Source organism: Etheostoma cragini, chromosome 2 (assembly GCF_013103735.1).
Source record: "Etheostoma cragini isolate CJK2018 chromosome 2, CSU_Ecrag_1.0, whole genome shotgun sequence".
Classification (NCBI taxonomy): Eukaryota; Metazoa; Chordata; class Actinopteri; order Perciformes; family Percidae; genus Etheostoma; species Etheostoma cragini.
Window position 1 is genome coordinate 19,271,378 of NC_048408.1, and position 12,367 is coordinate 19,283,744.

Consider the following 12,367-nt stretch of genomic DNA (forward strand, 5'->3'; position numbering starts at 1 on the left):
ATGTATGAAGTGCTTTTATGCATGTTAAAACTCAAAACGGGTCCGTCGGGACCCTAACACCATAGGAAGGTTAAATGATTTGAATAATTAGATTCACTAAATAATTTGGGGATTGTTTTAATTAGTTTTACTTGAATAAGAAAAGACAAGTGTAAAAACCAAGATGTGACATCAAAACATTTTTACCACATTGAGGTACAACAAAGACCTGATTCTGCCAGTGCTATTCTTTTCTTTGATAATAGAAATTGAGGAAAATCTGCATAGAAATAACTTAGGTAATGCATTATAACGCTCTAGATGTCAGAAAGATATGGTGGTTGTTAACAATTTCTTCTTTGGATGGAGAACAAGCCTAGTAGAACAGTAAATATGAAGTGAACCAGGCCACAACTATATCTAGATTTGATTTGGATCTGATGCCAAACATAACCATCAGTCTGTTCAGTCATGTCTTTCCTTCATGGAAGGATACACACAGACATGCAGCCATACATTCTGTACAGTGCTGGTCACAGTATCAGCTGCTTCCACCCTCTTCTCACTGCTGACCCTGTCTCACCCTCTGTCAGCCAGGACAGTGGGGATGGCTATAGCTGACAGCACTGATGCCCTTCAACTTTTGTGGCATGCATGCAAACAGGCACATCCCACAAATACTGTGGAAATGCATTTATACTCACAAACTTAGACATACACACACAACACACAGTCACTCACACACATCCCTGTGGCCAGTATGAATCGTGTGATCTCACACACAAAAACATAGGACTGGGCAGAGAGGCATAACAGACCTATGCATTAACTCATACAACAAGTACAGACCAAGAACCAGGAGGGAGAAAGGATAAAATGGCTCCATTTCTGCACCACTTGACCTAGACACACACACATACAGTAATAGACCTATGGGCAAAATACAATATAGTATCCCTCCACAAGCAATACACTGTGTTATTGCTCATTTTTTGCTTTTCTGCAACTAATAACACCCTGCTAAAATGCGTCTTAGGAGATCAATACAGTCATTTGTTATTGAACGAAATAGCTATATAGGACCGTGCACAGGAACACATAACTAACACATGCACACAAACGCACAACAATTGCAAACACATACTTACTTTACAGAATTTCACTGAGATACTTTGGATTTTTCATATACTGAATGAGCAAAGAGTTCAATTTGTAAAATCTTTTTTTTTCGTATGAGAAAGTGGATATGAAACTGAGAAGGAAGGAATTTCACATATAAGGTATGTGGACACAGGATGTAATATGCTGCATCCTGTTATCACTGAACATGTGGGCTGGTTCATATGGTTGAAATTACTGTAATGTTATGATACTAATATTTATATAAAAAACTATATCCCTCTACTGTATATCACAAGATGGCAAAATGTGTAAAAATCTCAAATTAAAATCTCAGAAGTATTCAATGCCGCATCTTTTGTGGTTTAGAATTACAATATTCTTCAGTTCTAAATTTGGACTACACTTTTTTGTTGAAGATAACGCACTACGATCATCCACTGGCTTAGCTTCAAAGCTGTGAACTTCCTCCATATGTAGTTGTCTTTCCAATTTGGCTAGTTTTTGATTGGTCAACAGTGGACATTGCCCTTCTGAAAGGGTTTCAGGAGCACTGGACCATAACATGTAGGCTACTATTTGAAGTGGTTTGTTTAAACAGGCTTTATAGATTCTGAACACTCTAGTAAATGGATATTTCAAAGGAAATGTTAATTGGTACACTGCTCCCCTGCCCTGCCATATATTCTTTTACTCCCGAGCATTTCATAGCCATTGTCTATTTATTCCGAGGGCTTGTTGACTAGATGCCAGCCAAGAGACAGGAGAACCTTGGGCAATTGGACTCCAGTGTGGCCCTGCATGGCACTCGAATTGCGTCTGGGATAGCTACCATCCTAAGTGTGTGTCAGTGTGTGTATTACCCATGTCTATTTTGAACCTGAATAGGGTCTGTTTTGCTTGTCAGCATTCTTACATCTACAGGACGGAGTTGATCCGTTTAATGTTGATACGCACCCCAGTGTTTGCTGTATGACCCTATGCTATGTGTCTCAAAGATTGAACCAAAAATCTAACTGGATTTTTTAATTACGTGCTGTAACTTCATTTTATATGGGTTTAAGGCTGTGATTTCTTAACTGCCTTTCTATTAGTTTTTGTTCCCAATATTGAGTCTTTCAGTTACAGTAAGCAATTAAATGTATGTTTCCAAACTATAGCTAATTTTTCACACCCACATTTTCAGATTAAACCTTCTAAATTCCTTTATCTGTATGTAGGAAACAGACGCAGCAAGCAAGGGTAGAAGAAGTATTCAGAACCTTTACTGAAGTAGCAATAACACACTTACACTTACAATATACTCCAATATAAGTAAAGGTCCTGCATTCAAAATCTTAAAAGTATTATAAGCAAAATGTACTTAAAGTATCAAAAGTAAAAGCAGTTCCCATTATTCAGGAAATGCTCTCTGTCAGTTAATTAATGAATGTTACTGCTGCGTTTGTGTATATGTTTAATTTTACTGCCTATAGTTCTTTAAGGTTGTGCTAATTTATCAGAAAAATTAAAAAATCAAGAACACCACATTTGGAGATAGAAGTTTTCACTAGATATGAAGGGGAGGAGAAATTGAAATTTCAAAAGTAACAGATGTCAGACAAATTTAGTGGAGTAAAACATACAATGTATCCATTTGAGATCTAGTGGAGTAGAAGTATAAAGTGGCATACAATTAAATTAATCAAGGAAAGTACAAACCTCAAATTTGTGCTAAGGTAAATAAAGTTACTGGAAAAGTGCCAGTAATACAAATCTGCATTGCACGCTGCAAAATTGCAACTCTAGTTTTGACCTGATACTTCATCATTCAATCTGAAAGATTGAGGACTGAATATAAAAAACTACGGCTTTGTAAGGCTGAATAATAATGATAATTTTGAAAATGGTCTTCAATTGATTTAAAAAACTGTTTAACACTTGTTTTCTTTGATTGTTTGTAACAAGTCCGACATTGTCTGTTTCTAACAGAGGGACAGTGTGTCCAATTAGCAGTAGATCCAAATTTAGTAGCGTGCCATTGAATTGTCCCGTACAATGAGCAGGGCGTTGATAAAGTACCAACATCTATCAAAGGGTGAATATAATGCCCAGCTGGTTCAGTTAGGTTTTGCAAAAAAAAAACTATAAAGGGGTTAGCTATTCAATGTAATTTTACCAGCCAAATTGTCCTTCAGGGTTCCTTAACAAAAGAGAGAAAAATTATACTATTTTAAGAATAAACGACTCATTTTCCCTCTTGGCCGATATGCTATGGTTTAACAGCTACCAAAAGAGGGGTGTTAGAGGAAAAGAATGAGAAACGTGCTGCTGATGGAAAATGAAATACCAAGGAGCTGCTTGTATTCTGTCGTTCCACTGTTTTCTCAGCTGCTGGTACATGACGGTCCGTTTTTTCTTTCTTTCTTTACTGTCTCTCTCTTTTTATTGTTTTGAATCCAAGTTAGCATTATGGAATTATCCAAGCCCTTTCTTACTGGCCTCATTGTTCCCCTCCTCTCTGTAATGACAGACAGACACACAGAGTGACATCTGCAGGCAAACAAAAGGCCTGAGTGAGCTGCAGTGCTGCGTAATCATGATGGATTGTACATATTGTGTTATTGCTAGCTTTCCACAATGAATAACCAAAGAAGGTGTAGCTATGTGCTATGTGTAGCGTGACTGTACAGCTTCTTTCTGCTTAAGCTGGAACACTGAGTGTGAGTATGTGCTTGATCGGGTGTGTGATATAAAGTGTTGATGAGGGTATATTTGAATTTATTTACTATGAAAATTAAGCCAGCCCAACATGTTGTCCTTGTTGGATATTTTTTTCCTTTTTGCGGGGCGTTGATAAACTGACAGTATGTGTTATGTTGTCAATAGTGCCAATATGTCGATGCATTGGCATAAATGCAAGCACTGATTGGCACCTTAACTCCACATCCCTAAAACACAACTTTTTTCAGGGTTTTAAGAGTATTTATTCATTTAATCGAAACAAGCAGTTTGAGCTCATTCCGTGACATTATCACCCCTTGTATGCAAATTTGTGTTGTTCCTTTTGATTCAGTATCTCTATTTTGCAAAATGTATAAAGACAAACTTAAAGACTGCAGTAGCAGAAAACATCTGAGTAAACTAATTTCTGTTAAATCACAAATACAATGAAACCGCTTTCATTGAATACCTTGATACAATAAAAAACAAAGAATGGCACCAAGGGAAGCTACAGTGTGTGGCTGAGGCTGCTCTGAGCCTTTTCTCAACGTCACACTTCCCAACCTTCAAGCCCAAAGTCATGAGGTTTTCACAGGATGGGAGGAGTGAGGCACTGTGGCTGTAGGTGTTCTATTATGAAAGAAAAAAAATGAGCATATGCAATCTGGGAGGACAAAGTGTACAACAATTTGGAAAGGCTACACTGGGAGGGTTATTAAGTATACAGTATGCTTATTGTCAAACCTCGGATGAACACATGGTCACAGGAACACTCCCCGGCTTCATCCAAAGACATGCATACTTAATTTTCTCCCTCCTTACCCTCCCTTTAAACCTTTCCTTCCTCTCATACTCTAATCTTTAATGTTGCCCTCTCTTCATTTCCACATCAGAGAGAGTTCATTTCATTTTAGGATTATTTGCACTTAATACAGAACCACATCATATATACTAAATAAACATTCTATTATGTTTTTTCATAAAAATGACCCCTGTCTCTTATAATCATAAGAAAATTATATAAATTGTAGAAATTATTTCATTGAAGCAAGGGATTACTTTGCAAGCAGTGTTAAGCAGACTGATGGTATTTGGTCTTACTAAATTACAAATATGAAATACCAACAACAATCTTTTCCTTAAATTATTTTAGATCAGTATTTGCATCTAAAATATATATAGAAATAATGTTCTGACATCAAATGATAATGCCATATATCATCCAAAGGTACCAATGCATCCCAATTAGTCACAACACGGAAGAAATAAAAGCAACGTTACGACACTGGTAACACGGTTTAGCTAGCCTACTAGCTAACGGTAACTTGCCTACAAAACATTAGGGTGCATGCTTGCAAAAAATACAACCAGTTATTACAATGTAAATTCAACCCAAAATGAAAAACCTGGGTACAGCTGAGTTTGATAAAACAATTGTCTTGTTAAATTACTTTTCAGAGCAGGATGGCGGAGGATGTGCAAAGTGTAGTATGTGAGCCAAGTAGAGAAGTGGGTGGACTTGATGCCACATGATTTTAAAAGAGATGTGGGCGGACTCAACCTGGCTACTGAAAAAGAAAACAATGCCGTATTATAACATAAAATTGGACAGCCGCTTGCTGTTAATATTTTGTCCCTCAAACGCCTTAACATTTATAGTATTCCACTGTATTTAGGAAGAACGGTGAATTACTGTAAGAAAAAACAAAACAGTTTGTTACATTGCCATAAAACCCCATTTTTATTTTGAACTTCAATCCACTACATCAAACAACTCTTTTCTCCGTGTGTGTTTTCACTGCTGTCCTCTGGTGGTTAACAGCTGCCAGCAGAGCTAGTGTTGATAGTGTTGCGAGGCAGCAATCAAATGACTCCTTTTGTAAAACTAGCATAGCAAGATGAGACTCACTGGGGGTACGAATTGCATCGCAGTCTCCATTAGCCTCTGGCCTTATCTGTCACAGAAATAATAGCTAAGTAAGAGCTAGAAGACCACTCACAGGTCAGATATCCAATATCAGATCTCTCAGCACGGTAACAGAGAGGCCCTTAGTCGGTCAATAAGTTGAAACTGAGTCAAACAAGGATGTGAAACTGGACACAGTACATCTAACACTTAGAAATAACATATCTTCCGTGTGTGTGTGTGTGTGTGTGTGTGTGTGTGTCTGTCTGTGTGTGTGTGTCTCTCTCTCTCTCTCTCTCTCTCTCTCTTTCTCTCTCTCTCTCTCTGAAGTTCTTGTTGTAATCACAAGTGGTAGGAGTGTATATATCAATAGACAGGCAGGCAGACATTTGGATCTCACAACACAGCAAGTGTACATCATACACACACAAGCACTTACAGTTAAGCTGACACGAACACACACACACGCACACAACACCTCAGGTTATCTCTCTCTCTACTTGCTCTCTCTCCCACCCTCCATACATTTACCATCTGTTGTTGATGTTGATGCTGTAAGGTTCAATTCAGCCCGGTCATTACGCATTCAGCTCTGTTCATCCTGTTTGTTTGAATATATTTTTTCGAAGGCCTCCACTGTACACCCTAGCTTGACTTTGATTGGATAACCCATAAGATACTATCTGATCAACAAACACTTTAATTCAACTTTCAGTCAAAACACTATTTTTGTGTTTTTTTGTCCAGGAATTAGATTGAACCGCGCCAAAGCAAGGGGAGATGTAAACAGGGATTGGAATATGATTATTTTCTATCATCACCTTGTCTGTTTACTTACTAATGCAGTCACCCAGATTTATTTTCAGATTTTTTTGTGTTGCTGTGCTCCAGCTCTAGCTAATGCTGCCCTCTTCACAGTCTATTTCTCTCACTTGTGTTGGTGTGTAGCTCAGCAGGTGAGCTTAACAGCTTCAGGGCGACAACTCCTTTGGTTTCTTAAAGGTGCCGACTTTCTGAAAATGGTTACCTCTGGTACGATTCTTTTGAGAAAACCTCTCAGAGATCAACTGTCAAACAAACAGGATTTTTTGCTAAAGAAGTTTAGTCTCTGTAGCTGACGTTCTTTGCCGATTCAACTCTTCATGCTAACCACTCAGTTCTTCTGCTGATTGAGATATGTAATTCCGCATTTCCTGTTTTCCAGGCTACTGACTGACACAATGTCACCGCAATCTATCCAACACTCATGTTATTTTTGTTTCCAAATTGGTGGAACGACCAACAGACTAGTATTGTTTGGTGCCATGCCGCTAGCATGATTGAACACAATGCAAAAATTAGACGCGCTGTCTTATTATATTCTTATGTCATAAGCATCAAACTTAGAGCCAGCTGAGCCAATTATCCTATAAACCACGTGGTCAGAAAAAAAAGCAGTCAGATGCCTGAAGGCATAACATTTAGGAGGGCAAAGAGAACGTCACTGTACAGTAAAGGATGAATGCCCACCAGATTTTGCTTCACATCGCTGTATTTTAAAATGTGTTACACAACAGTACCACAGTAAGCAAGATGGAAACTAGCCCGCTACATATTTTTCAGAAAAGGGTGATAATTGAGAACATTAGGCTATTATAGTCCATAAAAAAGGCAGTGCATTGAGAATACATCTCTACCCTACAAACTTTCAAACTTTAGAGAAAACCCTTAGAGTATCACATCTGACTCAAGGATTCCTTTGTCCCTCATGCCATTATACTCTACAACTCCTCACTCGGGGGTAGGAGGAAATAGGGTAAATAGGGTAAAGAGGACAGTACATGCACTTATATATACCTGGACTCACATAAATACCTGGACACTTGAACTGCTCTTAACTAATACTTTATGGTACATGTCTTTTTATAGCCAAAGGTTTTATTGTTGTTATTATTATCTCTATACTGTTTTTTTTCTCTCTCTACTGTATTTTGCTGAAAACTACTGCTGTAAATTTCAATTTCCTTGCGGGAGTCATCCCAAAAGAATTAATAAAGAGAAGTCTAAGTCTGAGGTCCATATTTTGATAAAGAAAAAGTCACCACATTTAAATGAAATATACTGTAGAAATGGCCTATATAACTGATTACTGATTAATAATGATAATGTTGCCTCTTGCTAATTAGTTGCTGTATGTGGCTCTCTATTATTGGAGTTGGGGCTGAGAGATGACCAGTAATGATTTATTCACCTTCTCTTCACTATTACTTTCTTTAACAAAACAAACATATTTTTGTCCAAGTCAACAATGAATGATTGGATGCTCTGAAGTGCAGTTCATGTGCTCACAGTAATTTTGGAGTGAATCTTCTCTCTTCTTTGTCGGTTATGTTTCTCCACTTGTCTAAACTCTGTTTTGTGTGTTGCAGGTTCCTCGGTGTGCCCCCAGGCAGAGGCAGTTGCCCACTGACTGGCCCGCTGCCCTTTGACCTCATCTACACTGACTACCATGGCATGCAACAGATGAAGACACACATGGGGCTCTCACTCAAGAAACATAAGTTAGTGTGTGTGTGTGTGTGTTTATGTATCTCCATGTATTCACTGTTTGTGTATGTGTGTTAGCAATTTTCCTGGACAGCAGGTGCGGTTATTGGTTGGGTTTATCAAGTTAGTATTGCTGGTTATAAGATGTTCATGTCTATGTCCAGATGTCTGACTGTAAGTCATTTAGCTTGTTAAATTTAAACATTCTGTAACCACTCATTCTCATCCAGTTAAAGACCTCCAACTACACAATATGTCAAACACATGATTTTGCATGTTGTGATGTACTAATGAAATAACTTAACAACGCACACACACAACTGCTACCTGTCATGCACCATTACTCTTCACAGCGAGAATAATATAAATAGCACAAGTAGTAGATTGGAAGCATCTGAGAAAATGACAACTCAACATGCATGCACATTGGGACACATGTACATCAGTTTGTGTGTGGACCGATTTCCAATCAAACCCCGTTTCTACAGCTTATTATAGCTGTTTTAATGCACTCAGGTTCACTGTCAGCAGCAGGGAGGCCATTAAACACAGAAGAAGAAGAGACAGGAAGACAAGAAAAAACAGGAGACATCTGCCTTATGAAAAAGAAGTAAGATTAGTGTGATGGTAAAAAGATGAGAGGCTTTTTTGTGCTGTTACAAAAGTGTGCTTAATGGCTTTTGGCATTGCTACAAAGACGGAACAACTTAGAAACTAGGCCATGACAGTCATGAGATTAAAGCAATAAAACAGTAAAGTAGTATCCAAAACAAGAAGTGTTTGAAAAAAAACACCAGCTGCACAACCCTGCAGAGCACAGCAACACAAGCTCATAATATCTTCAGAAGTCCATGTTGTTGTCTCAGAAACACATAAGATTGAAGGTCCAGCTTGAGCCCTGTCCTCTCCAGCCCCTTAAAAACAGCTTGCAGCCTCCCCCCTCTGTCCCACTCATCTTCCCTGTTCCAATAAATTGGCATCCCTGTCTTCTCCCTGTATGTGGTTGCAGCAATTGACATTTTGCTTTCCTTGTTCTTGCTCCCAGCGTAAAGAAGCAACAATGAAAGATAAAAGAGAAGAGGGCATGTGTGAGTAGGAGGCCAAGTGAAAGTGAAAATGAAACAGCAAAAGTGTAAGGAGAGATTGCAACAAAGGAGAACAGAGAAAGATATCACAAAAAAAGAGGAGAAGAACGTGTCCAGAGTCAACCTGACACCACATATAAAGGACTGTTCCATTTATTTTTAAAATCCAATTAGGAGATTTCAATTTTAGGTGGGCTGGGGAGTTATTTTCCCAGCACACAACTGCTTTGCTGTCTTTCTTTCTCATGATTTGTCACACACACACACACAATCCCATAATTCCCCCAGACGAGATGCCAGTCAGCCAGCAGTCTGTACCTAATTGCTTGCTGAGGTCAGCAGTCTTCCCGCTCCATCATTACCGCGTAGAGTCTTGATTTCTGCTTTTCCTAACAGAATGTGACTTTTACTGTTTGTAAGAGACGTTCTTTTGTTCGCCCAGAAGCTTGCGCTAAGGGAATTATCTGAATGTTTTAGTAATGTGGATAGAAAGAGGAACATCTAGCCTCACTTTCACAAGAGGATGTGCTTCACTGATTTCAAATATGTGAAGAAGAATGCCCAGAATATTCAACTCTTCAACCGCATATTCAACCGCAGAATTATTAACACACTACAAGCTTTAAAGAATTCGCTCAAATTTATTTCAGCTTTATGACATGACATGTCATTTACCAATAATTTGTATTGATCTAAGCAAGAAAAATACACTTGTTTTTATATATCCCCTCTCTTATAGTTTTCAGCCATTCGTGCCTAACCTCTTCATCCATTTATCATAACAATTCCACTAGTTTTGGACAGTTAAATGACATACCTATTTTCCTCACTCTTGCATAGTGTGTGTCTCTCTCTCCCTCTCTCTCTCTCTCTCTCTCTCTCTCTCTCTCTCTCTCTCTCTCTCTCTCTCTCTCTCTCTCTCTCTCTCTCTCTCTCTCTCTCTCTCTCTCTCTCTCTCTCCTCTTCTCCCTTGCTATGTCAAGCTCGACCAGTCCAGTTGAGCTCTGTGTGCTGAAAGACATCATTAATCAAGTGCTCTGAGCTTTGGGGCCCTTTAGCTCCCTCTAATTACTTTTGTTTTATGTCCCCACCGACATCCACATTCATTTATTATGTCTGGACAACACAATGATGTCCTGTTCGGAGTGTTGTTGTGTTTGTATGATTGTGCATGGGTGTGCATATATGCAAAGGTGTGTAAGTTTATCTGTGCTGCTGTTAAAGATGCCAAAAGCCAATAAGAAATATTCCTAAATCACACCAACTCATCTGATAATAGGACTAGCATATTGATTTCCTCAACATGCTAAATTTACTGCTCTGATAGATCGAAAGAAAAAAACTCCTTACTAAGACATAAGACAAGCTACAGTACCTGTGCAGCATTGGATCCTGCTGACTCTTTGGAGACACATTCCTAACCTTTAGCAAATTAGCAAGATTTCATTGACTTATCAGTATCTGGTTGTGGCAATCTAAATATGTTATTATTTTGAAATAAGTTCCAAAGGGTTTCATTAGTGCAAGATGTTGGACACATACTATAAAATAACATCTACTGTAGTCTATCAATCAGGGGAAGGACTTTTAGGTCACTTGGCAACATTTCTCCTCAGACATAATTAATATAATCCCTGGTGTGTCCTTGGGCTTCTTTCCAATTCAGGGTTTTCCCTAACTAACGGTGACCCCAATTTCAATTAAAACATTTTTTTTAAACACCATGACTCCAGTTTTTATTTATTGATCAAGTAGTTCTACCTTGCAAAGTCTAAGACTTAACATAGTGTGTAACGTAGTGAGTAAGCTGTAGTGTCTGCTAAAGTAGTGAGGGATTCATTGTAGATGGAAGAGGTAGTATTGGATACATCCCTTCACTTTGAAAGAAAGGAGTAACTTAAATAAAGTTTCACTGCATAACGTGAAAAATATAATACTGCCTGTACTGCTGCACAAGTTAACCATTTGTGTTGTTTCTTTATTACCTCCGCCAAAGAAGTTCCGGCTTGACTTTCTGTTGGTCAAAGAGCATTATTACGGAATAACTACTGGCCCGATTTTCCTACTGGGCCAAGTAGGAACCCAGTAACGTTTTGGAAGGGAGTGGATACACAAATTATTTTTCCCGTTTGTTAACATTGCAAGATAGAGTTTGTGCTGCATTTATGTGGTGTTGCAGTGATAGGAGAAATTAGTTGTTAATAGAAAAATTCACACTGCTGCAATAGGGCTGCCTTGGCGAAGGTCTGCCCTTTTTATTTTATTTTATTTTATTTTATTTAACCTTTATTTACCCAGGTAAACTGTTTGAGAACCACTTCTCAAACAGCCCTCTCCGAGTGATCTGGTTTTTAGTATGCCTTTTCAACCTGTCTTTGCACTCAGCACTCTATTAGAGCACATATGTCCTTTATGTTATCACCCAAATCGTAAGTTCCTAACATGAGCAGTTAAACACTAAGCACCACATGTTCTGAGGTGCAACAACTGTGTTAAAGCTACTTGTCCACACAGATGTAACTGGAATTCTGCAAACCAATGTGTAATCAATACTAAAGTATTGTGGTAATTAGCTATCAATTTCGTTTTTTAAGATTTTAAGCGTTTTTTAAAACAAATTCCAAAGTACCACTTTTTTTTATTGTATATATGTATATATGCGTGCATGAGAGACAGTTTAGACTGCCAGGTATTTTATGAACATGCCTGCCCTTTTCCAAACAGTATCCAATGGCATCTTCTCAGATGGTTCTGTGAATAAAACCACCTGGCGCGTTGGGTTATTTTACTGGCACTATCAGCATATAGCTCTGCAGTGCATTGCTTTCACTCAGGCAGTGAAGGATTATTTTATATCTCACACTACCGCTGCGTTAGGGGTTGCGTGCTGTTACAAATAATCTCTGCTGAAAGGCATGGTTATCTAGAGAAAATTAAAAAAAATTGAACTGTCCATTGGGCTGGGTGAAACATAATAAAAAATATAGTGCTTAAAATGAAAATGTCTGTTGTTGTCCAGTCATATCTTGATTTGTCTTACTCCACTAAA

The 12,367-nt window shown here is 38.3% G+C and overlaps 1 protein-coding gene across 1 annotated transcript in view; it reads left to right on the forward strand.

Annotated features, from left to right (window-relative positions):
* LOC117951692 (alpha-1,6-mannosylglycoprotein 6-beta-N-acetylglucosaminyltransferase B-like) overlaps nucleotides 1-12,367 on the forward strand; it is a 117,102-nt gene that overhangs the window by 87,769 nt on the left and 16,966 nt on the right. Inside the window, exon 8 of the mRNA XM_034883522.1 lies at nucleotides 8,116-8,247. Within this exon, the coding sequence (XP_034739413.1) occupies nucleotides 8,116-8,247 (132 nt within the window). The remainder of the gene's footprint in view (nucleotides 1-8,115; nucleotides 8,248-12,367) is intronic.